We start from the raw sequence: 27,507 nt of genomic DNA, 5'->3' as shown, positions 1-27,507 counted from the left end.
GAGTGGCTTCCGTCTGGTCACTATACCATAAAGGCCTGATTGGTGGAGTGCTGCAGAGATGGTTGTCCTTCTGAAAGGTTCTCCCATCTCCACAGATGATCTCTGGAGCTCTGTCAGAGTGACCATCGGGTTCTTGGTCACCTCCCTGACCAAGGTCCTTCTCCCCTGATTACTCAGTTTGGCCGGGCGGCCAGCTCTAGGAAGAATCTTGGTGGTTCCAAACGTCTTCCATTTAAGAATGATGGAGGCCATTGTGTTCTTGGGGACCTTCAATGCTGCAGACATTTTTTAGTACCCTTCCCCAGATCTATGGACAATTCCTTCGACCTCATAGCTTTGTTTTTGCTCTGACATGCACTGCCAACGGTGGGACCTTATATAGACAGGTTTGTGCCTTTCCAAATCATGTCCAATAAATAGAATTTACCACAGGTGGACTCCAATCAAGATGTAGAAACATCTCAGGGATGATCAATGGAAACAGGATGTGCCTGAGCTCAATTTCTAGTCTCATATTAAAGGGTCAGAATACTTATGTAAATAAGGCATTTGTGTTTTTTATACATTTGCAAAAAATTCTAAAAACCTGTTTTCCCTTCGTCATTATGGGGTATTGTGTGTAGATTGATGAGGATTTTGTTTTATTTAATCCATTTTAGATTAAGGCTGTAACATAACAAAATGTGGAAAAAGTCAAGGGGTCTAAATACTTTCTGAATGCACTGTACACGTAAGTATGAAACGTAAAAGTAGAAATGTCAAATTCCTTATTAAGAAAATCAGACAGCAGGATGTTCATGTTTTTATTTATTTATGGCTACCCAGAGCCACACTCAGGCGTAATACACAAACAAAGCATTTGTGTTTAGTGACTTCGCCAGATCAGAGGGATGATCAGGGATGTTCTCTTGATAAGTGTGTGAATTGGACCATTTTCCTGTCCTGCTGAACACTAAATTTGGGTGGCAGGGAAAATGTATGGAGTAAAAAGTACATTATTTTCTTTAGGAATGTAGTGGAGTAAAATAAAAAAGTTGTCCAAAATATAAATAGTAAAATACAGATACCCCTGAAAAAACTACTTATAGTATTTTAAAGTAGTTTTAGTTAAGTACTTTACACCACTGATGAGGGCAAGGGAGAGTTTGAAGACTGCAAATGTAAGTGTCGTAAAATAAACAAGCGGGAGGGGACGTCAACCAAACAAATACACATAGCGCAATGTTTGTCATTTAATATTTAATCCCGAGCGCAGGGATTTCGGTTTCCGCACGGTGCATTTTCCTGGATGCTGCGAAAACAGGATTAGGGAGGGTTGAACGGTGTAACAGCACGCCCTATATAACACAAGTAACTGTTATGTATATTGTCACTATTGAACCGACATAGCTAGGTAAACGAAATTTATCGTCCTATTACACCAGTTGTAAAACTAGTCTTTGTAATACCTAAATAATTAATTGAAATGGAGCGCTGGAAAGGCAGAGTAGCTCTAGTGACTGGAGCCTCGGTCGGGATTGGAGCGGCTGTTGCACGGGCACTTGTTCAACACGGCATGAAGGTTGTCGGATGTGCCAGGAATGTTGACAAGATAGAGGTGAGCAAATATAAAACAATGTAAAAGTGAGAACTGTCGCAATCACTTATAGTAAGTAGTACACTACAACAGTTCCTCGAATGTTTGATGTGCGCCAAATGACCAGTTTGCAGCTAGTTGACAGTGGCTAGCTAGCTATCTTTTCCCACTGGATTATCTATGATACAGTAGCTAGCGTTAGCTAGCCTTGAGTAAAAAATACACATTTGTGATTGACTTTGTTGGACTAGCAAATTGAAATAAATGTCACCGATTAAACATATTTTACGCAATCCTTACATGCGAGTTGCATTGATGTAATGCAATTTGCTGTCATATTTCTTGGTGTTTTTTTTGTTTAATCACAGCGATTGCTCACTGCACTTAATGTAGCCTAAAGGCTGCTATTAACATTATTCACAGAATAATTCCAGTCCTGGCATTTCCTATGAAATCTCCATGCACCTTTTTAAAGAACATTTTCAATACATTTCCCAGTTTTTAACTACATAGCTAGTAGTCACTAGTATTTATATCTTGTTCAGTTATACACGGTCTCTCTTTCCTCAGATTTAAACAGATGTGGCATATCTTGTCAACATTGTATCACTCTCTTCTAAAACAAATGAATATTGTGTAAAACTACTGAAGTGTTGTTTGCAGTGTTACAAACACACACAGTACTATCCAGATTGTGCAACAGGCTTCTTTAGCCCTCCACCCATTTTGCTGATCACGTGGCCTTCTGGTCATGTCAATCGTAACTGATCCAGGTTAGGGCAGAATGGTCCCCAATCCATGACATTTGTAAAACTGCACAGACACTTAGCCTAGTTCCTCGGATTAATCAGAAACTAGTACAGTGACTGAGCCATTACAGGGAGTTGCAACCTATAGCCTAGACCAGCCCTACCTTCCTCCATTCATAAGGAAGACTCCCTCCACTATGAAAAGTTTGGAGTTGTTCCATTGCTTAGCTACAACAAATTATAATTCTATTGCATCTTATTAGTCTACAAGTCACTACCTTTTGATAGTTTTGTTGATTGACAAGTTTTGACACCTTGCTTGACCACAAAACAAATTGTTAAAAATACATTACTCAATAGGCTATTTGTTCTGTATTAGAATAGGCTTGGTTTTATACAAGATTCCATTGGCACTTTTACAACCACAGGCCAGCTCTAGTTGGCCAAATATTTGGCCAAGTGAGGGAAAGATGTCAGATTGTGTGGAGGCTGGAGGGTGAAGACGGAGCGACAAGCGTTCAACTCCCCCTCTTTGGGACAGACTGCGTCACTTTTATGAGGCCTCTGAGCGTTGTCTGTGATTGAGCTGAAGGGAAGGTGGGACAAAGCTGGCATTGTACCCCCTCTACGATGCCCACACTGGGGACTGGCTGTAACAGTGCCAAGAAAGGTATGCTCTGACTTAGTCGGGCTTGTAAACTAGGGCTCTTTCACATATCTCTGTATGGTCTGGATCCTAGAGTGTTTGGTACCCAGATCTGCGCTATAAAGGATGTGTGAAATGCAAACGAACCCTGGCTGAAACGAATCCTGGATCTGCGTGAGTAGCGAGCCCAAGATCCAGAACCAGAGTACCAGGTATTGTGAAGCAGCAGTGTGAGTTGCGTTGGAACTTTTTGCCAGTTGTAAACAAGCTAGCTTGCTAACGTCATGTAGAATGTGCATCTCGTAAATCACATCCTTAAACGGTTATTTTCAGGTCTTCTGAAAGCAAACTTATTTTGTAGAGTTCTCACAAACGTTCTTGAAAACTGAACTCGGGGACTGAATTTCATGTGTCCATCGCCATTCAATTTTTCTCTACTTCCTCCTTTGGTGCTCTTTTTTCTGCTAGGGTAAAATGGTGTGATGAGTACAATGTAGGCTCCATATCCCAAGAGTGCTGCATTCTTTGAAGCCTGAATGAGTGGAGTTGACACAGGCAGAGAGAGCAGTAAAGGACATTTTTTCTGAGAGGGTAGAAAACAGAAAAGGAGAGTATAATGAGATGGAGGGAGATGTGTGGTCGCCAAGGGCTGCCTGCAGGAATGGAGAGATGGTATAGGAGCAACATGGCTTCCAAGAAGCAGCAGCCAGGCCAATACTGAAATCATTGACATTTAACAACCCGTACTCGCATTGAACCCCCCCCCCCCCCCCCGTGACATGATATCAGTGACGTGATGTGCAAATGAGCGATAGAAAACCGATCGCGCAAATGTCACCATTCCGATTTTTTTGGTGCGGGTGCCAAGTTGGCTGCCCATGTCGCCTATCCCTAAATCCGCCACTGGGTAAGTTAGGCTATATGGAGCACAGACTGATACTAGCTGCAAGTAGAACTCATAAGACTCAGGCACAGATCTTCAAGTAGCCTAATCATGTTTTTTTTAGCCCTCTATCTGTTCCTGGCCCACATACATTCAGGAGCTCTTTGACTGTCTCACAAAAGCAATGTGCCTTGGGCTACATTGAGGCCTGTGCATTTGTGTCACAGGCAGGGTGATGGGTTCGTTTTGTTGTTTCCCAGTCCTCTTTGGGTGTTACACAGAACGACAATTGTGATTTATTTCTTAGACCAGGGGTAAGCAACTATACTGAACAAAAATATAAACGCAACGTGGAAAGGAGTGGGACAACATTCCACAGGCCACAATCAACAGCCTGATCAACTCTATGTGAAGGAGATGTGTCGCACTGCCTGAGGCAAATGATGGTCACACCAGATACTGACTGGTTTTCTGATCCACGCCCCTACTTTAAAAAAATATATATATTTAAGGTATCTGTGACCAACAGATGCATATCTGTATTCCCAGTCAAGTGAAGTCGATAGGTTAGGGCCTAATTTATTTATTTCAATTGACTGATTTCCTTATATGAACTGTAACTCAGTAAAATCTTTGAAATTGTTGCATATTGAGTTTTATATTTTTGTTCAGTGTAGATTCAGCCGCGGGCCGATTTACTAAGCCCAAGAAGAGATTTTCAAATACAATCATTTCATATCTTGATTGCATTGACACACGATCACATATCTCTTTTTTTATTTGTGGGAATACTTGTGTAAAGATTTCCTAAATTAAACTCTTTCCTTTTTATTTTTATAAACTTTGGGGCGTTGAATGTTAAGAATACATTTTTTTTTTACTCTCAGTCAGTTTGATTGGTAAATAATGAGAATAGATTCAGCCTAAGCAACAAAGATTGATGCATTTGTCCTGCTTTGCCCTGCCATGTTTCAGCAGTAGGTTTTAGTTTGCAGTTGCACCCACAGATGTCATACAGTGCACTCTAATGTAATACTGTATATGCCATTTAGCATACTAACTTATCCAAAGCAACTAAAGCTGAATTTATAAAAATCTGTGTTGGAACAAAAGCCTCAGCTCTTGACACCTTGTCATTTTCCCCACACGGGCTGACAAGCAATTTATACCGGTAAGATTACTTTTGGCCCTCCGTGGCATGCGCAAACTTAGCATGATAGCAGGTTGGGCCAAAGAGGATTCAAGATTCAGCAGAGAAATTGGGTAAAAAGGCATCCAACTCGCAGTCATGACAATATAAATGGACCTTTACTGTATAGTGAGGGCATACATTTTTAGCGCCGCACTCTTACCAACAGTACCACGAACCACACAGGGCTTAACCTATGCACTGAGACTGGTTTCAGTGTGGCTCAGGGCAGGGGGAGGTTGGGAGGTCAGTGAGGGTGTCTGTCATTTAATCTATGAGTGGCTGCACTTTGGGCTCAGCCGATTCCTAGAAAATGTGTGAGTGGCAGTCTGGGCATGATGCAGGTCCAGCAGGAGGATCATGGTGTCATCCTTGGATCTAGTGTGAAATAATTCAGATAGAATATTCCACTGACCTTGGCTTGAAGGGGGTGGGGGGGGAGGGAATAACAGAGAGGGAGGGGCCCCAGCCCCTTGTCTCAGTTGATGAGATGCAAATTATATGCAAATCTAATTGATATAAGGCCAATATCAGATTTTCCTAAACAGTCCCCCCCAGCCCAGTCTGTCATATTTGCCAAAGATGGGCCAGTGTACAGTATGTAAAGGTATAATTGGCTTTGCTCTGCTTGTGAAGGGTAGGATCTGATAGGAAGCTGAGGTTCGGTCTGGCCCTGGCCTGCTGTGATAGGAGTAGTGTTCTATGCTGCTGTGCCTGGCCTGCATCTTAAATCGGAAGTTCTCTGTGAGGTGTTAAAGGGTAGAAATCTAGGCTATTTACTGGGGTTGCCCAACTTGCCATGAGGGAACATAGGTCTACAAATCACACAGGCAAAATGCATTTGATATGACAGCCAATTTTTTTTTAGCCTTTTACAGCACCGTAAGGCTCCAGGAGTATGTGGTTGAATCCTTTGATTAGCTCTGTGTTAATGTCAGCCTGTCAGCAGAGCTTTTGTGGTACATGGCCCTGGTCAGTCCAGACCACTGGTTTCACTGTACCAGGGTTAAAATGCCATGTCCAACAACATTGTTAACTTGAGTTATAGATTGTTCCTTTGGGAAGGGATTGGTTCATTTTCTCCCTCTTTCTCTCTGTTTGACTCTTCTACAAGAAAGCAATCAAAGAGGAGCTATTTACCTCAAAAATATATTTGATTACTCAGAATGGCCTCAGAAGACTCCAGAAGAGAAACCAATGACAGGTTATTTTGGTCTCAGAGCTATCAGAAAATTGATGTCTCCTTTCCACAAAGAGATTCCACCTGAATCACCTGTGGATTATCTTGACAAACAAATCAGTGTATTTTCTGCTGTCTGTAATGTCAGTGCTCAGAAATAGACTCAGCAGCAATGTGGATGGATTGTGAATGGCCCTCCAATGGGTCACGTAGACAGGGATAGTGGGATGTTTTTCAGGCTTAGGTTTAGTGCCAGTTTGGTCCGGGGGTGTAAAAAGGTGCTCAATCATGTTTCAAAGGACTGTAGCTGACACTGTAGGAAGTTGGTGAGTCTTTTCCCTGCTCTGGCTCCTCATTCCTGTTGTGTTAGATGGGGCTCAGTAGCCTGCTCCCAGATCTGTTTGTGCTGGCTTACCAAATCCTATGGTCATTGTCATGCCAAATGAGCAATCGACCATAGTAGTTGGCAAGACAACACAAACAAATCTCTGACAATGCTTGGGGCTCAGTTAGTGGATTGTGAATAGTGTCATCTCTTTGCCCGGCCCCAGTCCACTACCCACTGTTGTATGTGACACCCCACCCCCCCCCCCCCCCACCCCGCCCAAAACGCCCCTCTTTTGTACTGTGTTTTCTGGGCAGTTAGCCAGTCTGAAGTTCACTTTGCTCAGTGAGTAGTTTTCACCCACTTTGAAGTGGGTCAGGCCAGTGAGGGGTGACTTCACTCTTTTACTCACTCTGTCTTTCTATTGCTCTCCCTCTCCCTTAATTTAACACTCTAGCTCCTTATCAAGTTTGCTTTCATTCATTTTTAAAAGCCTTTTTGGTTTTGATATCAATAAAAAGCTAGGGTTTTAGTTGAGTAGCAAAGGTCCAACAAATACAATATCTTGTAGGAGTTCTGACCCTTTTGTCCTACATTTTACTGTATGCCAAAACTACACGACATTATCATATTCTTGACATAACAAATCTTTCAATGTGACCAATGTATCTCATCATTTTATCATCCCACATGTAATATTTCATGGACAGATTCTTGTGGACAGATGAAATGGTGAGAATCTGTCAAGGTTCACGTAGAATTATGTTATTTCGAGCAGCAGTAGTTTCTGGTTTTGGCTTTTCGTCATAGATTTATTTGGACGAATCAGGATTGGGCGAAGCTGGTGCCTAAACTGGTGCAGTGATTTTTAGGCCTGCGTGTGGATGATAAAGCCATAGATTCCACAGCCACAAAGTCAAATTGGCTATATCGTAAAAATGTATGTTTATTAAAAAAAGTACAAATGTGGCATCATAAAAAATAAGTAAAACAGGATATGATAAACTTTTGAGAGAGAATTACTTCTGGGTAACTGATACAATTTTACCTGTTGGGGAAAAGGTTTATTATTAAGACCTGAACAAACAGCTTCCACGTGTCAGCAAGTTGAGGTACCTGCAGTGCAGGTAGGGTATTTGAGTCAGTTCACCTCACTGCTCATCACTAATTCAATGACAGCAGTTTGTCTGACCCACAGCACTTTTCTACTGACTTACGATTTTCCATTGGGCTCTGAGCGGTTAGACTAGATGCAGTGGTTTATCTGATAATGGGGCGATTTCCCCGTGGTGAGATCTGCAATGGAAATACGTTCACAGTACACAACAACATCCTCATACACAAAGTGGAATTGACAGCATTTTAGCAACATTAAATCTTATTAGAATCTGTTCATATACACCCCTAGGAAGAATATTTTCTAAAAAGTGAGCAGCTTTTGCAGTGGTCCGGACTGACCATATGGTCATTTTCATAAATTCATAGAATCTTTGGGAATGACCTACAGTGCATTATTCAGACCCCTTGACTTTTTTCCACACTTTGTTACGTTACAGCCTTATTCTAAAATTGATTAATTTAAAAAAAATCCTCATCAATCTACACACAATACCCCATAATGACAAAGCGAAAACAGGTTTTTAGACATTTTTGCTAATTTATTAAAAACAGATACCTCATTTACATAAGTATTCAGACCCTTTTCTATGAGACTAGAAGTTGAGCTCAGGTGCATCCTGTTTCCATTGATCATCCTTGATGTTTCTACAAGTTGATTGGAGTCCACCTGTGGTAAATTCAATTGATTGGACATGATTACAATAGTCATTTACCACATTAACAATGTCTACACTGTATTTCTGATCAATTTGATGTTATTTTAATGGACAATGTTTTTTTGCTTTTCTTTCAAAACAAGGACATTTCTAAGTGACCCCAAACTTTTGAACGGTAGTGTACGTATGTTATGCTACAGTAGAAATGACAACACGATATACAGAAAATACGCTACTTACTTTGATTGGAACGCAAGGAAAACAACAATGAAGGCAATGTAAGCACCAGACAGAAAATGTGCTGTGGGGGAAAAGTTTGTGCAAGTCTGTGCAAATGTCTGCATACTTGATATGCGCAAACACTGAGAAGGTGCTTGGGCTCTCGTTAAAGAGAGAAGTTTGTCCGGCTCAGTAAAGCCTCAAACATAAATTTCCCACCATAATGAAATGGGCTACTTCTATGTGAGGAGGAACACACCTCAATTCCAACTGTTGTTAGAAAATAAAACTTTGACATATTATTTTGAAATTGACACGTTGAAACAGCCTATAGATTATTAGCAGGCAGCGTGTCTTGGTTTGAGGGCAGCACGGATTAACGGTCCTGTTGCGTAAACGATCACGTTTTGGAACAGTAAGTGCATTCTGACATCACGCGCATAAAAAAACTCACGCTGGGTGCGACCGTTAGAGATATTTGGAAAAGGTTAAAGTTTGTTTTGATGCATAAACTGGCAATTTTATTTTGATGTTGTGACTGTTTGTTTCATATCTGCAAAGTAGTTAAAATGCTGTCAGTTCCACTTTAACAGCAAATACATTAAAACCAATAGATAGTCATACCGCAGACTTCATCCACATGTTCCTATGTAAAACTCTCGATAGCGCATGAAGCCAGAAGTATTTGAATTTGAAGCTCGCCATGGGGCTGAATGGCACAAAAAAATCCCTAAGAAACATGGTGAAAGTGAATGTAACTAGCAAAGGATCATGGTCGATGTAGTCATTTTCATCCTGCCTGAGAGAGTCAACCTTAATGTCTATGGAGCCTCCTCGTAGCCTGTCAGCCCGTGATTGGTCTTTGTCAGCACGTGGTCCTGTGCGATGACAAATGTAGCCAGAATGGATCACTATTTAATTAAATATCTCAATTGTATATATAGCCTCTCTACTGTAAAAGCCTGTATATAGCCTCGATACTGTTATATTATTGTTGCTCTTTAATTATGTTATTTTTCTATGTGTGTGTGTGTATATATTTTTTTAGTTTATATTAGTAAATACTTTCTTAACTGCTTTGTTGGTTAAGGGATTGTAAGTAACCATTTCACTGTTGTATTCGGTGCATGTGACATACAATTTTATTTGTAGCTGACTTTTAAAATAATTCAATGTGGGGATCAAACTTGATCATAATAAACTAATTTTAGCACACAAAACGGCAGTCTAAAAATATTTAGGCTTTCTAGGGCAGACCAGGGCTTTTGGTACAGTTAGGTTGCTACACAGTAGATGACCAGCAGAGCTGGTGACTTCACTTTCCAGACTGGTCACTGGGGGCCTGAACATCTTCATACACCTTATCATGACATTTGAAACTCTTCCCCAAAACCACATGCTAAGCATATCCTTCATACACATCACATGTGTTGTCGGGTGTCTTCCTGATCTAGGCTACCTTTTTCATTGAACAATAAAGTATCATTATTTTATCTGCTTGGTAAAACATCATACAAAGGTATTATTTTGCTTGCAACCTTTTCCTCATGATCTGCAGAATTATAGTCGAAAGCAGAAAAACTTTCAGTTCTGTTACACACACAAACACACTCACCACTGGGACCAACCAAAACATCACAGTTGGATATTTAGCTGACCAGCCATAATTACAGTGATGACAGGATATGCTGTGGATGCGGTTGACCAGAAGGCCCACCCACTGTCATACTGGAGGTCACTGGGATCTGAGACAGCAACACCCTGATTGTCTCAGACAGCTCACTGACCCGTTCTGTGTGACCTCTGATTGGTCCAGACAGCTTAGTTCCCTCACTGTGCCGCGTCCTTCCTGTGGTAGTGGCACTAGTCATCTTTTGGGGAGGAGATTTTACCAACATTGACATGTCCTGCTGGAGATCTGGGTCTTGTTCATTGGGCACCAAATGGAAGATGTTTTTCAACAGAAAATGAAAACAAGTGTTTTTATTTATCAATTTCAGATGGAAGGCTACCAGATGGAGCCGTATATATCTCTCTTTCTCGCTCGTCCACATGCAAGGCCTACATCATTCTCTTTTTTGATATATATATTTATTTAGGGTAATCTTGTGATTTGCTCATTTTGTAGTATGCTTTTCTATCCTTATTCCATTCTTAACTCCCCCTCTCTCTTTTCAGTACCTGGCCTGGCTCTGTGTCTGTTGGCCCTCAGGCCGGCACATCCTTTCACACTGCTGTGGCTTCAGCAGACGGGATCACTGTCTGCATGGGCTCTCTCTCCTTCTGAAGTCACTCAGGCCTGGTTTCAAATAGTGTTTGTTTTCTTTCAAATGCTTTAGATGTGCTTGATTGAGCTTGCCTGTCGCAATGGAACCAATTTAAATAGTCCCAAAACCACTCCAAGCAAATGCTCAAAATACTATTTGAACCCAGGTCTGCTCTGAAATGCTCTTTGTGGGGAAGGTTGAGGGGAAAAAGTGGTGAGAAAAACGGTGAAGACGAAGCACCTAAGTGCCACTGAGGCTGGTATGGAAAGAGAGAGAGCGCGTTATGCGGTGCACAGACTGAACTAGGATGCATCACAAACGCAGTGATACAACAGCTAGGTTAATTGAGTTAATATTTTCGATTGAAAGAGGGGGAGAAGACAGCTGATGAAAATGAATATAGCTACAGTACAAATTGGATTGCTGCTTTGCTTTCTATAACAGGACCTAGGCCTAGCGTATGCTTTTTACTCCAGCAAGCCATCACAGCTAAGTGTATTGAGTAGACATAAATCCAGTTAGTCAGGCCTTTTCTGTGATAAATTAGCCTGTGATCATCACTCAAGTTAAAGACTAAAAGAGAGCAGATTCCATACCGCCATCAGACATTAATCATAGTACATTATTCAGAGCTGAATCACACTCCTTGTGTAAGGAAGGAAAGGAGTGTACACAGCTTCACGCCAGGGCATATCCTTTTACTATCCTGTTCACTAGCGTGTTTTTAGTGGAGACATTGTGTGCTTGGCTCCAGGCAGGAGCGCTGCAGAGGGAATACAACCGTGATGGGACAGTCATGAGGTTTGGGGGCACGCTGGTCTACTGGAGTAGGTGGGTCTTCAACTCTCTTCAGCCACAGTGATGTAGGCTACATATAGTTCCCGGTCTTTAAAAGACAGCCCTTACCAGTAGTCATACTACAGAACCATAAAAACATGACATAATACTTGCCATGATTTCCCTATGCCAGATCTGTATTACATAGGCCTAGACTGAGCTATTTTATCGGTGGTTGTCATGAATGCAATTCTGTGCAAGACAAATGGATATGTTTGGACATCATATTAATCTCATGGTAAAATGTGATTAATGTAGCCTAAGCAAATTGACTGCAGTAAACATACAACATGCCAGCCAGCCTGGCTCTGTTGCGTTGCCTCCCAGGCCCGCCATTATTTATAGTAAACCTCTGCTCATATCTGTAGCGTCCTGTGCTGTGTCAGTCAGCAGGTAGGATGAATGAATGCTCCAGTGAGTGAGTTACACAACACCTGGCGGTAGGCTGTACTGTCTCTGTCGTTAGCCTACTCCACCCCCACCGTGTCATCAGTGTGACACAGCCATTCACAATATCAATGGGCTGTTACTTTCCAGTCAGAGACTACTTTTTATACTTATTATTTACCATACTTTGTTTAATTTACCTTAATTCTTGCACAGAATCCAGCCTAGCTGACGAGATGCAATTTTCCAGTTTTTTTTTACCATAATTTTTTCTCTGGCCATTGATTAAGTTATCCTAATTCTGGCTATCCTACAAGGGTAAAAAAACAAAAACTTTTGAGCAGATTATGATAGAGACATGAGGTTTGGACTGTTGGTTTTCTTAGAGGTTTTAAGTTGTATTTGTTTGTTCCAAAGCGTCTATAGCAATGCCTTGACAGTGTAATAGGTGTGTTTAGTGGGCTTAATCTGACTGCCCATATAGTGACTAACGAAAAGCTAGTGATGTTGTTTTATAGCCTAATATTGATTATCCCTAGGATGAAAGGCAATAAAAGCCTACTCCCTCCCCAACCTTTAGACCCTTCTGTGGGTGGCTGCTCTTGGATTGTGCTCTATGGCGATAACAGGGGTTAAAGTTCTCCGTCTCATATGATTTCTGTCAAATGGATTCTGGAGAGGTCGTTTTTGAGATCAGTGTAGATCTGCAATAAAAAATCTCTGGAGGGATGGGAGATGACATGACCTAATGTCTGGTCTACGAAATATATTCCCCAAAATTTATGCACTGACATGCATGATTGTTGCTGACACGCTGATGTTCAGATTAAGTAGTCTATAATGCGCACCACAGCAGCGCTCAACTCAAACAGCGGTGTGTAGCCTACTGTAGCTGCTGGCAAAGTTGCCGGAAGATACAGACCCTACCATTACGCTTCTTTACACTGATCTGCTCGGAGGTCAGAACGCATCATGGTTACATTAAGACACCGTGGAGCCGGCGCAAGATATGGTTCAGAAAACGTACCTCAATGCAAGGATGGGATATGCCACTGTACTCCAAGTGTTATCTTTATCCACACTGCTCCATAGAGAAAATTGAAATACTGCTTGTTTCTTTTCTTCGGAAAACTGCCCTTTTCGTGGCTACTGATAGCTAATGTAGCATGAGAACGAAAGTTGTTTCTGCAGGTTGCAAAAATAGCATGACACGAGCTGAATTAAATGTATATATAAGCTTTGAAAATAAAAACTTTGGTATACACTCAGTGCTCCATTGACATTTCAGAGATACGCTTGTTTTTGTGAGAAATCTTTGAAAAAGAACAGGAATGTAGAGTTAATATGAAAGCATATACTAAAATATGAAAATTCTACATGTCATGTCTCAAAATCGATATCTACACTGAGTGTACAAAACCTTAAGGCACCTGGTCTTTCCATGACATAGACTGACCAGGTAAATCCAGGTGAAAGCTATGATCCCTTATTGATGTCACTTTTTTAAATCCACTTCAATCAGTGTAGATGAAGGGGAGGAGACAGGTTAAAGAATGATTTTTAAACCTTGACATGGGTTGTGTATGTGTGCCATTGAGGGTGAATGGGCAAGACAAAAGATTTAAGTCCCTTTGAACGGGGTATGGTAGTAGGTGCCAGGCGCACCGGTTTGAGTGTGTCAAGAACTGCAACGCTGCTGCGTTTTTCACGCTCAACGGTTTCCCGTTTGTGTCAAGACTGGTCCACCACCCAAAGGACATCCAGCCAACTTGACACAACTGTGGGAAGCATTGGAGTCGAAATGGGTCAGCATTCCTGTGGAATGCTTTTGACACATTGTAGTCGATGCACCGACGAATTGAGGCTGTTTTGAGGGCAAAGGGGGGTGCAACTCAATATTAGGAAGGTGTTTTATTTTTTTTACCACTTATTTTTCTCTGGCCTCCATTGATTATAGACGCAAATACCTTTTTTAGGAAGTGTATATACCATATATATATATATCGTTTGCAGAGCGTCTCCTCAACCCCAGGTACTGGTTTACCAGCCAGCCAGACCATCTAACGTTATCTCTGTGCTCCCCATAATGTACTGTCTTTAGTCATCCTATTTAGCTAGGTTAGCCTGCGTAAGTATGCTGCAGAGCTGTCTGAAATAATAATAATAATAAATAATTGTACTAGTTCTTCAAAGTAGTTAAACTGTCTATCTCTCTCGTCGTTGTGCACACTCCTCTCTCGTGGTCTTTGCGGTCTGTGTGTATCTAACCTAATTTAGCAGGCGTAAAGTGTTTCTGTCTGAGCCGGAAACAACAGGCGCAATGGATTATGGTCATTGTAGTTAATCATCGCGCTGAACAAGGTTGCCATGCAGAGTTAGGTAACCTGAGACAAATCTAATTTCAGAGCTCTTCCTGCATTTCCTGGCTGTTAATGCAAAAAGGGTCAATGCAGGCAGTCCGGGTAGCCATTTGATTAGCTATTTAACAGTCTCATGACTTGGGGGTAGAAGCTTTTCACAGTCCTTTTGGTTTAAGACTTGGTGCACTGGTACCGCTTGCCATACTGTAGCAGAGAGAACAGTCTATGGCTTGGGTGGCTGGAGTCTTTTGGCCCTTCCTCTGACACTGCCTGATATAGTGGTCCTGGATGGCAGAGAGCTCGGCTCCAGTGATGTACTGGGCCATACTCACCACCCTCTGTAGAGCCTTGCGGTCAGGGTCGTTGCAGTTGCCATACCAAGCGGTGATGCAGCCAGTCAAGATGCTTTCAATAGTGTAGCTGTAGAACATTTTTAGGATCTGAGGGCCCATGCCAAATCTTTTCAGACTCCTGAGGGGGAAGAGGCGCTGTCGTACCCTCTTCACAACTGTGTGGGTTTATGTGGACCATGTTAATTCCTTAGTGATATGGACACCGAGGAACTTGAAGCTCTCGACCCGCTCCACTACAGTCCCATCGATGTGGATGTGCTTGTACCTCCATTTCCTGTAGTCCACGATAAGCTCCTTTTGTATTGCTGATGTTGAGGGAGAGGTTGTTGTCCTGGCACCACACCTGTTTTTTTTATGTTTTTTTTTACTTTGTTTTTATTGAGGAACACAAAGATAACAAATAAAGTAAAATAACAACAAAAAAATCTGGCAGTTACAGCGCACATCATACGTTCATCAGATTAGTTACATTGATATCATCTTTGAATTAGATAATTTTCAAGTACGAAACCCATTTTTTCTAGTATTCCTGACCTCTCTCCTCTTGAGTTATTAAAGCAAAGGTCATATGGAGCATATGTTGTATTTCTTTAATAATATCTATCCATTGTGTCATGGTGGGAGGGTCTTTTTGTAGCCATTTCCTAGTGATAGCCTTTTTACTGGCTGCCAGTAGGACCTTCAACAGGTACTTTTCTCTAGTGTATAAGTTATCAGGTATTTCACCCAAGTACAAAGAAATGAATGTTTGTTCTATGTCAAATCCCATTATTTTTCCAATGTTGGTTCTTATTTCTCCCCAGTAAGTTTTGATTGCGGGGCAGGACCAAAATATATGAGAGTGATCCACCCTTGATAGCCCACATTCTCTCCAACAAGGGTGTAGTGAGCCAGTCTCTTTTGATTTCAGTTTAGGTGTTATGAAGAAACGTATAACATTCTTCCAACAGGATTCTCTCCATGATCTTGAGTTGGTGGAGCTTTGTTGAGTCTCTAATATGTTCAACCATGTTTCATCAGTTATTTCAATGTTTAGTTTATCCTCCCATTTCTGTTTAATATAGTTTGTAGATTGTTTCTTTGAGAATTGAATACCAAAGTAAAGATTTTAAATAGTTTTTTTGTTACTCCCACGTTGTATGCGTTAGTGAATACTTGGATACATTTTTGAGGTGCTCGAGGGTCAATCACTTTTATCTCCCTTAAGAAATAGTTTCGAACTTGTAGGTATCTGTAAAAATCTTGTTGATCCAAGCCATGTTTTTTACTTAGGTCCTGGAAGTTCTCTAGGTCCCCATTCCTTATAATTGTACTGAATGATCTGATGCCTTTCTGCGTCCACTGTTTAAATCTGCTGTCCTGAGTTGCAGGGATGAAGCTGAGGTTGTATGCGGGCCAACTCAGCAGTTTGACCTCTGTCTAAATGAATTTGCTTAACTACCCTAAACCATGTATTAACAGAGAAATTAATCAACTGATTTTGTCTATTGTATATTTCTATTACCATGTCATTATTTACCAAAACTGACTGTATGGGTATCTCTGTCAAAGTAGTCTTGATGTCTTTCCATTTGGAATCGTATTCTGAATTGCACCAACACACCAGAGGTCTCAATTGAGCTGACACATAACAATCTTTTAGGTTTGGTAAGGCCATACCCCCACTTTTTCTATTAATTGTAATGTTGTATATCTAATTATTGGTCTCTTACTGTTCCAGATAAACCTTGATATCCGTTTATCCCATTCCCTAAACTGTTTAGGCGGGATTTCTATGGGTAGTGATTGGAACAAATACAGTAACCTCGGCAGGATGTTCATTTTGATTGTTTCAATTCTACTACTGAGATCCAAGGGAAGTAAATTCCACCTGTCCAGGTCATCATATATTTTCTTGTTGATGTGATCGTAATTCATGTCATAAATTTTGGGTGTATCTTTTGGTAAATTTACTCCACGATATTTAATGGATGAAGAGGTCCACTGGAAGTTAAATTTACTCTTCAGCTCTTCCTGTGGGGTATAATTATATACTATGGCTTAGGTCTTGTGTACGTTAAGCACATACCCTGAATATGTTCCAAATGTTTGTAAAACATCCATCAATCTTGGTACACTTGAGCCTGGGTCTTTAAAGAATAACAGAACGTCATCAGCATACATGCATATCTTATGTTCACTGCCTCTTATTGTTATTCCCTCTAAGGTTGGGTCCTGTCTTATTGCCTGTGCTAATGGCTCAATGTACAAGGAGAAGAGCGTGGGTGAAAGATTACAGGATTGTCTTGCCCCTCCCACTAATTTTATAGTTCGTGACAAATGTCCATTTATCTTTATTCTATCAGTCGGACATGAATACAGTGTTTTGATGCACTGTATCACTTCTTTGTTGAAACCATATCTTTCCATAACTTACATATATAGTCCCATCCCACTGAATGAAATGATTTTTCAGCATATAGACTGATTTGATATAGCACTTGTCTTATTCTGAGTAATGTGGTCCATGAAATGTAGTGTTCTCCTTATGTTGTCCTGTGTCTGCCTATTTCGTATGAAACCAGTTTGATCCCCGTCAATCAATTCTAGGATTATGTCTTCCATTCTTTTGGCTATTATTGACGCATATAGTTTATAATCCGTGTTAAGAATTGCAATAGGTCTATAGGAACTGCATTCCTTCTTATCTTTACCCTCTTTTGAGATTACAGATATGATATATCTCCACAATGGTGGAAGTCCCCCCTTCCAGAGTCCAGTTAAAACAGGCCTTAAGTAGAGTTGTTAGTTGTTCTCTGAAGGCTTTGAACCAGTCTGAAGGGAAGCCATCAGTGCCTGAAGACTTGTTTACTTTTAGATTAGATATTGCATTATTGATTTCTTCAGTAGTCATTTCTGAAGTAAGTCTATAATTTTGCTCTGTCCCAATTGAGGGGAGATCAAGTGAGTTCAAAAAATTCTCTATTGTCTGTGCATCTGCCTCCTCTGGTTGCTTGTACAGATGTGTAATATTATTCAAATGTATTCTGTATTTCATCCAATTTGCATGTAATCTTCTTTGTTTTGGAGTCTTTTATTTAGAAAATTGTATTCTGTGCTTGTTGTTTACTGAGTCTCCATGCAAATAATTGTGTTGCCTTTGAGTCTGCTTCCTAATATCGTTGTTTCAGGAACCTGAGCTTTTTCTCTACTTCTTCAACATAAATCAATTTCCTGTTTTACCTTTTGAATCGCTCGTGGGTCTTTGAGAGTCTTTGTAATGACCATGAGATCGTTCTAAGTTTCTTAATGTTTCCTGTAATTTCAGCAGTTTCTGTGCTTTTCTTGAGAGATTATGTGGCTATGGTCTTTCCTCTAATAACCGCCTTAGCTGCATCCCACAATGTAGCAGGAGATTCTTCCCCGTTATCATTATTCTCCAGATAGACGTTCAGTTCTGTCTTAATTGATTCCTTGAATGCAGGATCATTCCGCATGCTTGTATTAATCCTCCATAGAGTATTTATTGGTTTGCTATCAAGGTGTAGAGTAAGGTAAACTCCATTAGGATCTGATAAATCGCTCTGCCCGATCCTACAATCCTTAAGCCTGTGAAAAAGTAGTCTAACCTTGAGTATTCAGTGTGGCGGGCTGAGTAAAAAGTATATTCCCTATCTGTCGTGTGGATGTCACGCCATACATCAAGCAGTCCTAAATCCTGCAGTATCCTATTGATCTTTTTAACAACTAGGCAAATTTTCCTATTTTGATTTGTGCTGTCCAATTTTGAGTTTAAAATCATGTTAAAATCCCCTCCATAGATAAGAGGGCCAGAGGTTTCTGTGGCAATTAAATCAAACACCTTGTAGAAGACCATTTCACTCCCCGGGGGCGTGTATACATTAAATTATGTAACTTCCTTGTCATCCAGTTTACCCTTCTGTCACCCCGTTGTCAATGTGACATTAATCATTAGCTAATAGATATGTTATTAACGTGTCCATAAATAACACATACTTTTGGCTACTCACCCTTGCTCAGCACTGGGGGAAAGTAGGGGAGACATTTTACCTATTTCAATGTCAACCGTAACAATCCAATATGTCTAAACAGCTCGTGGTAACTAAGTCTGTTAAATCCGATTCAGTGTCTTCCATCTTCTCGTTGAAAATGCCTGAGTCTCTCTCGGATGTGAACGTCCTTTCGCCGAGGTGATTTCCCTCTTTCCGTGACTCTGCTCGCCGACAACAATCCACGGGAGGGCCTGCTGGAGTCTTTCTGCCGGTGAAGACGCCTTTCTCCTGGCGGTATACTCCATTGGAATGCCCCTCGACTTCAGGTCCTCAGCCGCTTCGTCTGCATGCTCGTATGTAACCGGGCCATTATCCAGAAATACCCACATTTTTGCCGAGAATGTGTTTGGAAGCGAATACCTTTCTCTTTAAGTGGTTTCTTGATGGGGGTGTATTCCTTCTTTCTTTTCAGTATCTCTCCCGCGTAGTCATGATCAAAGAACACTCGTTGGCCTTGAAAGTTAACAGGCTTTTTCCAGGCTGCACGTAAGATTTTCTCTTTGACTGAGAATTTTAGGAACCGTACTGCTATGGATCTTGGTGGGGCGTTTAGGGGGTTTTGAGGTCAGAGCTCAGTGTGCTCTCTCGATTCTCAGGTCAGTGTCTTCAAGTATTTCTTTGAATAGACCCTCCATGAATTTGGGCATAGTCTTTTTCTGCGCCCTCTGCCATGTAATAAAGTCTTTGAGTTCTGTCACTTTTGCCTGTAGTGTGTGATGGCTTTTCAAAGACTGTTGAAGTATTTCCTTGACTGCAGTGTTCCATGTGTCCGTTTCCCCAATGCGCTGTTCTGCATCCTCCATTCTTGGAGATATGCTGTGAAGTTCTTCAAGTTTCTGGTTAATGTCCTTCTTGTACGAAAATAGTTAATCTTCTCAAAGTTCCTCTCGTAAGCCTGTGAGCGCCTCGCGCAATTCCTCGTTTATCACCTCACGAAATGAGGGTTCTTTTGCTGCTGCTAGCTTATTTGCGCTAGCATTAGCCATCTCTGTTTCGTCTACAATTTATATTTTCTGCTGTCTTGTTACGGGCTATTGTTGAAGCCCCACAACCTTTTCCTATTTTCCCCTTTTCCATTTTGTGTAAGAAATTATAATGCTCAGAGTAAATACTTGAATTTAGGGGGGAAATACCCAACCGATGTGCTGTATGAAAAACTAGGCAGCTATTTCCTAAATTGCGACACCGGAAGTCCGGCACCACACTTGTTTGATGGCTCGTCTGAGGTCATATCGGGATTTCTTATAAGTGTCCCCCTCTTTGAAAGCGGCAGCTCTAGCCTTTGGCTCAGTGCGGATGTTGACTGTAATCAATGGCTTCTAGTTGGGGTATGTACGTACGGTCACTGTGGGGAAGACGTCATCGATGCACTTATTAATGATGCCGGTGACTGATGTGGTAAACTCGTCAATGTTATCGGATGAATCCATGAACATATTCCAGTCTGTTTTAGCTAAACATTCCTGAAGCTTAGCATCCGCTTCATCAGACCACTTCTGTATTGAGCGCGTCACTGGTACTTCCTGTGAGTTTTTGTTTGTAAGCAGGAGGATCGAGTTATAGTCTGATTTGCTAAGGGTGAGGGAGGGCCTTGTATGTGTTTCTGTGTGTGGAATAAAAGTTATCTAGCATTTTGTCACCTCTAGTTGCGCAGATGACATGATGGCAAAACGGATTTCCGTTTCCCTGCATTAAAATCAAGGCCATGAGAAACGCCGCCTCTGGATGTGCAATTTCTTGTTTGCTTATGGCCCTATTTTGTGTGTGTGTGTTGCATGGTATCAGTACTTTTTCAATACTAGAACATGAAAAACGGTTTGGTACTTAGTGCTGATTAACCAACATTTCTTTTACATTTTTGGGGTTATTTAACAATTCAATTACTTGAATTCCATTTAGTTTGTATTTTTTGTGAGCACAACGCGTCGTTTCGCTAGAGAGAAATAATTCACTAGAGAAATTAAGTCAACTATATGGGACGCTGGTCTGAAGGGAGTTGTAGTTTTTCATTTTTAAGCGAATATTTCACCTAGTTCAGTGCAGAAACGTGGTAATTAACTACTATGACCATAATCAATTGCACCTGTTTTTCCCAGTTTGGACAGAGATGGATACACATTTACACCTGCTATGTTAGGTTAGATGCACACAGACCACATAGAGAAATGTACATAACACAATGATGAGAGGGATAGAGACAGTTCTTTAAAGTATGCTTTATCTTCTTTGAAGAACTAGTCAAATTATTTTGTCAGACAGCTCTGCAGCATACTTAGCAGTCTAGCCTATCAAAATAGAATGACTAAAGACCGTAGCACAGAGATAATGTTGTTTGGCTGCTACTGCCTGAGCAGAGATGATGACTTTAAGGAATTAAAAATAATATTCATCAAATAAAAACAAAGTAATATACACAACTGAAATATTGTATTATTTCATAGTCATTTCAAATTTTTCTATTGATGTCTAACCAATGTTGACCTAACAGAGACAATGGAATATTTTGGCAATTTAATGTTCACTGTTTTTGGCTTTGGAATTTCCATTTTTAAAAGCTCTAAAATTATTTTACTGTCGTTATTCATAATGCATTTAATATTTTTTTTTAAATAATCAAAATCGAAAACTGTGATATTTGAATAAAAGCAGTAATCTCTCAATGTTACTGGAATGTTTGTTACTTTCGGTACTTCTGTCAAATGTGTTATGTCATCTGCTGTTTGAGAGGATCAAGTCTGTCTATCAGCACAGCCGATGTCCCCTTATAGCGCGAGAGCACCGTGCCTTCTCCACTTACTCATCGCTAGCTTTAGCCTGTCCCGAGGAACCACTGCACTCACAGGGAGTCTGAGCTGCATCACCATTTACGCTGCACAGAAGTTAACACACTTGAATCATGCAACACAGAATGTAGAAATGTTGAAACTATTCGCAAAACAATGTCCATTTACAGGCTAGAACACTTTACAATTCAATGAGATACTGGTAGCTCACAGCTTTGTAGGCTAACTTTCAGTTCACTATTGTTGTTGATCAGTACAACAAAATAAGTCCCAAATTGAAGGGAAACCCATGAAATCAGGCAAAACAAGCTCAATGCATCCACACTCCTTTTGAATATGCATTCACCTTTACTGTGAATAGGCCTAGGCTACATCTTCATTGACCCAGTTTATCAATAGATTAGAGATATACCATTCAAATGAATGATTGCCGTTATGTAATTTGATTGTATTATTGATTCATTAATGCATACATATAAAACATTTTAAAAATGATATTCAACTCAAAAGATCAAGTGCCATTCTGTGACTTTGGCTAATACGCCTTCTTTTTTTGCTGTGGTATTGTTTTAGTATTGAGTATCGTGATGGTATTGAGTATTGTGATACTTAACCTGGTATCGATATTGTAGTCAAAATTCTGTTATCTTGACAACCCTAGTGTGTGTGTGTGCGTGCTTTATGAAACTGACCTGTAGTCCTACTCTATTTGCTCCATTTAGTGTTTTTAGCAATGCAGCCTGTATCTACAACACTGAAGCATAACTAGGATGATGTTCTTCCCTCCTACTGTTTTAATATCATGTCCGTGAGTGCATGGAGGTGAAGTCATAATCACACACACAGACGTTATGTTCTTCTATCCTCGTGTGGACCTAAAATTCATTTCAATTTTTTCCTTAACCTATAACTCTAGCCCTAAACCTAACTCCTAAACCCTTACCGTACCCTAATTTTAACTCTAACCCTAACCCCAAAGCTTAAAATAGCCTTTGTCCTCATGGGGTGTGGGAAATGTCCCCACGAGGGAGAATTATTCTTGTTTGGCTGTTTTTTTTTTTTTTTTTTTTTTAGATCCCCTCAAGGATAGAATAACCAACCCACACACTGCCCTGAAAATGTATGATCAGCCTGCTATATCCAAGTTGTTAGGAGAATAGATGTGGCCCCCTAGAGGGAGATGGTGTTGATTATGTAATTTTGTGTATCTGTGTCATGAAGGGATTGAGTTGTTCTGCTCACCTGCCCAGAGGGAAGGCAGACACAAATCACTGTGAATAATTTTGCCCAAAGTGTACTGCCGGCTCACTCCACTGAGAGGGTTTGTGTTGAGTGACACAGTCACAGACAGACATTTGTGCATCATTTGTTTACAGATGTCCTATCATGACCTCAGGTAAATCAGGAATTTAATTTCTATTTTTATCTGCATAGTATCATTCAAATGGACTTGTGTCCATTACTCCTGATTTTCTATGTTGTGTGGGTGTTATCATGGATGAATGTGTGTGTGTGTGAAGGGACAATGGTGTGCATACTTATGTGTCGCATTGCATCCTTAGCACAGAATGCCCCAGTGCTGCAGCAGTGCACAATGTGTGGGTATTACACACAGGCCTGTAAAAAAGTGCCTGCATGCACGTACACACACTACACACTGTGTGAGACTTCCTGTCCCTAGCCCCTGATCCCATCGTCTACCGCTGCTCTGCTCATTCACATCACCCCCTCTTTTCTCCTGGCCAAGGCTGTGCTTCAGTTCACTGCTCCTTTTGGCAATCATCCCTCTTCCTCATCCACACTACCCTCGCCCACTGTGCTTCTCCCTCCGTAAGAGTTGGTGTCCATTACAGGCAGCCCAGGTACACACACAAAAAAAACTTCTTAGGGGTGGGGGATCAGGGCAGGGTAAAGAGGGGAGCCCCTGGTTAGGATGCTGAGGCTGTGATTCCCGATTTTTATTTAATTGCTTGTATTTGTGCCATTTGAATTGGAATTCAGTTCACCCCAGTGTTTCCCACATATTAATTTAGCAGCAGCGTTTCAATCGTTGCTGGCACTCCAAAAAAATATGATTTCATTATTTTTTTTATATGTAATTAGTATGGCAAATTGTTTTCAGTAGGGGTGTAACGGTTCACCAAACTCACAGTTTGGTACGTATTGCGGTTTTGGGGTAATTTTACTTACTTAGGCTTTAGTTTGCTTATATAGAGCGGGTGCTACCTGTTTGCTGAAATGGGTGCGAGCAGGCAATTCGTAATGTGGCTCAAGCACTTTCACCAGGTGCTGAAACCCCTATTCTTCTCAACCATTGAGAATGGGCGCATATCCACGGCTATAAAAACATACCTATCGTTCTTGTAATTTCTTTGGCCGTGTCAGGATCAGCTGCGAAGGGCTGTTTGAATACAGAGGGGAGATAAAGTTTTTTTGTGTATGTTTCTCTCTTGCTCCGGTAGTTGGAATACTGGGGTGACGTCAGTGTAAATGTGTCAACATGTTTGATGTGTTGGCAGCTGCATAGGCTATTCTTGTTGAGCAGTGTCAAGTGTCCACATACTTTCTCTGTCCATTGCCGTTGTAATCTACTGGAAACTATACATGTTCCCCCACCACTCACCACTGTAGAGAAATCGTTAACGGCTGCACCTCACAAAAGGAGAGCTTGAAATACGCCAATTAAGATTTACATTTTGATTACAACGTGCGTTTAGTCTAATGGATTAGCCTGAAAAAAAGTTTGCTCATATTTCCTCAAGGCACAGGCATAGCCTATAGGCCTAGTGTTTTTATTTTTGTTCAATATTTGTTTTCTGTATTCATTCGGGATCACAGTGCGGACTGAACCGAGGTCCCCGCGAATACCTGTAGGGTTACACCCCTAGTTTTCAGTGTAAACTTAAACGACTAAAACCAGATATAAAATATGTATTTTTCAATGGTGGAAAAAGTACCCAATTGTCATACTTAAGTAAAGATACCTTCATAGAAAATGACTCAAGTGAAAGTCACCCAGTAAAATAATACTTGAGTAAAAGTCTAAAAGTATTTGGTTTAAAATATACTTAAGTATCAAAAGTAAATGCAATTGCTAAAATATACTTAAGTATCAAACGTAATAGTATAAATCCTTTCAAATTCCTTATATTAAGCCAACCAGATAGCACAATTTTCTTTTTTTTTAATTTACGGATAGCCAGGAGCATGCTCCAACACTCAGACATCATTTACAAATGAAGCATTCGTGTTTCGTGAGTCTGCTAGATAAGAGGCAGTAGCAATGACCAGGGATTTTCTCTTGATTAGTGCTTGAATTGGACCAGGTTTCTGTCCTGCTAAGCATAAAAAATGTAGTACTTTTGGGTGTCAGGGAAAATGTATGGAGTAAAAAGTAAATTTTCTTTAGGCATGTAGTAAAGTAAAAGTAGTCAAAAATATAAATAAACCACAGATACCCCAAAAAACTACTTATGTAGTACTTTAAAGTATTTTTACACCACTGGTATTTTTCAATAAGATCATCTTTGAGAACTAACAATCACCAAAATAAAAACTGGACAGTCAGGGAGAATCTAAAATTCCCCAAATATGTGACCAACCACCATTTGATTTTGTTATATTGTTTGAGTCACTGAGATCGCATAAGAACATGATAAAAGCCGTGGCAAAATGAGTAGAATTGCAGGAAATTAGCTTTAAAACATACTTTTTTTTCTCTTCTCCCCATGACACGTTTTGTGAAAGTAGTGCGTACAGGGATGCTAGCTAATTAGCTCGCTATCACTACCTGAGTGACGATAGCTAGCTAGCCAAGTGAGCGTGTGAAATAACAATTGCTGACTTGGTGTCTAAACCAAGTAACTTGAGGTAGAAACGCATTGCTAGTTTGAACTTTTACAGGGGAATGTAAAATGGATGTTGCTTCAATGATGGGTGTCTTGTTTTGCACGCTTTGTACAAAATAATAAAATGCAGTACTACAGGATATTTCTTAACGTAGCTCTTTATTAGCTAGCTATAACTGGCATGTTCACGTATCGTCAACCAGGATCAAACTGACCATGACCTAACCATTTGGGTGGTCTTAACCAATCATAGCACAGTATGATATGGCGGTAAAATGCATCCAATTACAATTCAGTATGTTTACACATATGAATATTTACATCCCCCTTTTTAAAACAAAAGAAAAATGTTTACATATTCTAAGCGTTTCATTTGAATACATGCTCTGTAGTTTGAACTCAAGGTAAGTAACCATTTATATTGCATACTACACCAACTGAATCAACATATACTCTGAACAATGATCCAACATACTGTTACTTTTCGAACAAGGGATTCTCAGCAACTCAGCTTTCACTGTAGAAATAACATCTTAACATTTCTAACAAATACAATACCAAAGCATTTCAAGTGAACTATCAATAACAAGTTTACAGTCTGGAACTCTTTTAGGGCAGCGATCCGCCTACACCCTTTGACATTTCACAGGTCTAGGACAGCTCTGGGCTTGACCTCTCTTCCTGACCTTGTGCGATATGATGCTGAGCATGCTTCTGTGTCAGTCAACAGTTCTTGTGGTGTTGCAGGTAAGTATGGTGTATGTTGTGCTGTGTGTGTGTTTAGTCCATCACGTTCTCTTTCAGGGGAACAGTTCATCTCATCAGTGTGTTGTTCTTTTGTGTTCAGTAGGTGACGACGATTGCGGCGGTGCACCGCTCCTTCTGCGGTGCACCGCTCCTTCTGCGGTGCGGACGTGAAATGAACGTTCAATGTCAGCAGGCTGGATGACGACTGCTGGCTTCCAGAGGCCATGCTCTTGGATTCTAACTGACTCTCCGTCGATCAGTGGTGGCAGTGGTCTAGCTGACCTGTCGTAGTATCGCTTTTGTTGTTGTTGCCTCTGTGCACGTTTTCCATGCATTTCCGTGTAGCTGACGACCTCAGGTTGCAGCTGCTGGTTGGTGCTGGGAAGGATTGAGCGAAGTCTACGGCTCATCAACAGCTGGGCTGGTGATTTGAAGTTGTCAACTGGAGTGTTGCGGTATTCAAGGAGACTGAGGTAGGGGTCTCTTGTCTGCTTTTGCTTTATCCATGAGTGATTTAGCAATCTGCACAGATTTTTCAGCAAGGCCATTACTTTGAGGGTAATGTGGGCTTGTAGTGACAGGGATACAGTGAGGTAACATTGGCTCTTTGGTGTTTGAGGGGCGTCGTTCAAGACATATGGCGCATTTACCAACAATGTCCTCTATTTGTTTGCACATTCCGGGCCAAAACAAAATGTCCCGTGCTCTCTGTTTGCACTTTTCCATGCCCATGTGTCCAGCATGGATCTTTGTCAAAATCTCTTCTCTGAGACTGGTAGGAATAATGATTTTCTCTCCTTTGAAAATTATTCCGTTGTTCTGTAATAGTTCATCACGATGGTTCCAGAATTCTGAGACGCTCTGAGGGCATTTTCTCCTCTCCTCAGGCCATCCATCCTGTATGACTTTCCTCAGCTGTGCAAGTTGTGAGTCCTTTTCTGTTTCTGCTTGGATCTCCTTCAGTTTTGTGTCACTAACTGGTAAGTTGCTGTACACAATGTGCACTTGCATGTCCATGCCTTCACTGAGGTTGCTGTCCTTATAGGTAAGAACCTTCCTGGAGAGCGTGTCTGCGACAGGGATGTCTTTGCCTGGACGGTGAGTGATTGTGAAGTCGTATTTTTGTAGTTGAAGGATCATTCTCTGTAGCCTTGGCGGGGCTGCGGCTAGTGGTTTCCTCATGATTGACTCAAGGGGCTTGTGGTCGGATTCCACAATGACTTGTCGTCCATATATGTACTGATGGAAACGTTTACATCCGAACAGAATGGCGTAGAGCTCCTTTTCGATTTGAGCGTAGTTGATTTCACAGTCTGTGAGAGATTTGGAAG

General features: G+C 40.9%; 1 protein-coding gene across 2 annotated transcripts in view; it reads left to right on the top strand.

The window, feature by feature from the left end:
- Window positions 1–1,273: 1,273 nt before the first annotated feature.
- The window catches only part of LOC120030392 (dehydrogenase/reductase SDR family member 11), a 42,342-nt gene continuing 16,108 nt past the window's right edge, over window positions 1,274–27,507 (top strand). The window contains exons 1-2 of one of the 2 annotated variants that reach the window (XM_038975793.1): window positions 27,063–27,156; window positions 27,222–27,274. In XM_038975793.1, coding sequence (XP_038831721.1) covers window positions 27,078–27,156; window positions 27,222–27,274 — 132 coding nt within the window. In that variant the 5' untranslated portion in view covers window positions 27,063–27,077. Of the gene's footprint in view, window positions 1,598–27,062; window positions 27,157–27,221; window positions 27,275–27,507 lie in introns of those variants that run through there. The other variant, XM_038975785.1, reaches the window with a different exon arrangement.

This window comes from Salvelinus namaycush, chromosome 3 (assembly GCF_016432855.1).
Source record: "Salvelinus namaycush isolate Seneca chromosome 3, SaNama_1.0, whole genome shotgun sequence".
NCBI classification, from domain to species: Eukaryota; Metazoa; Chordata; class Actinopteri; order Salmoniformes; family Salmonidae; genus Salvelinus; species Salvelinus namaycush.
The sequence above is the reverse complement of the archived record's forward strand: the minus strand, read 5'-3'. Positions and strand labels throughout refer to the sequence as shown.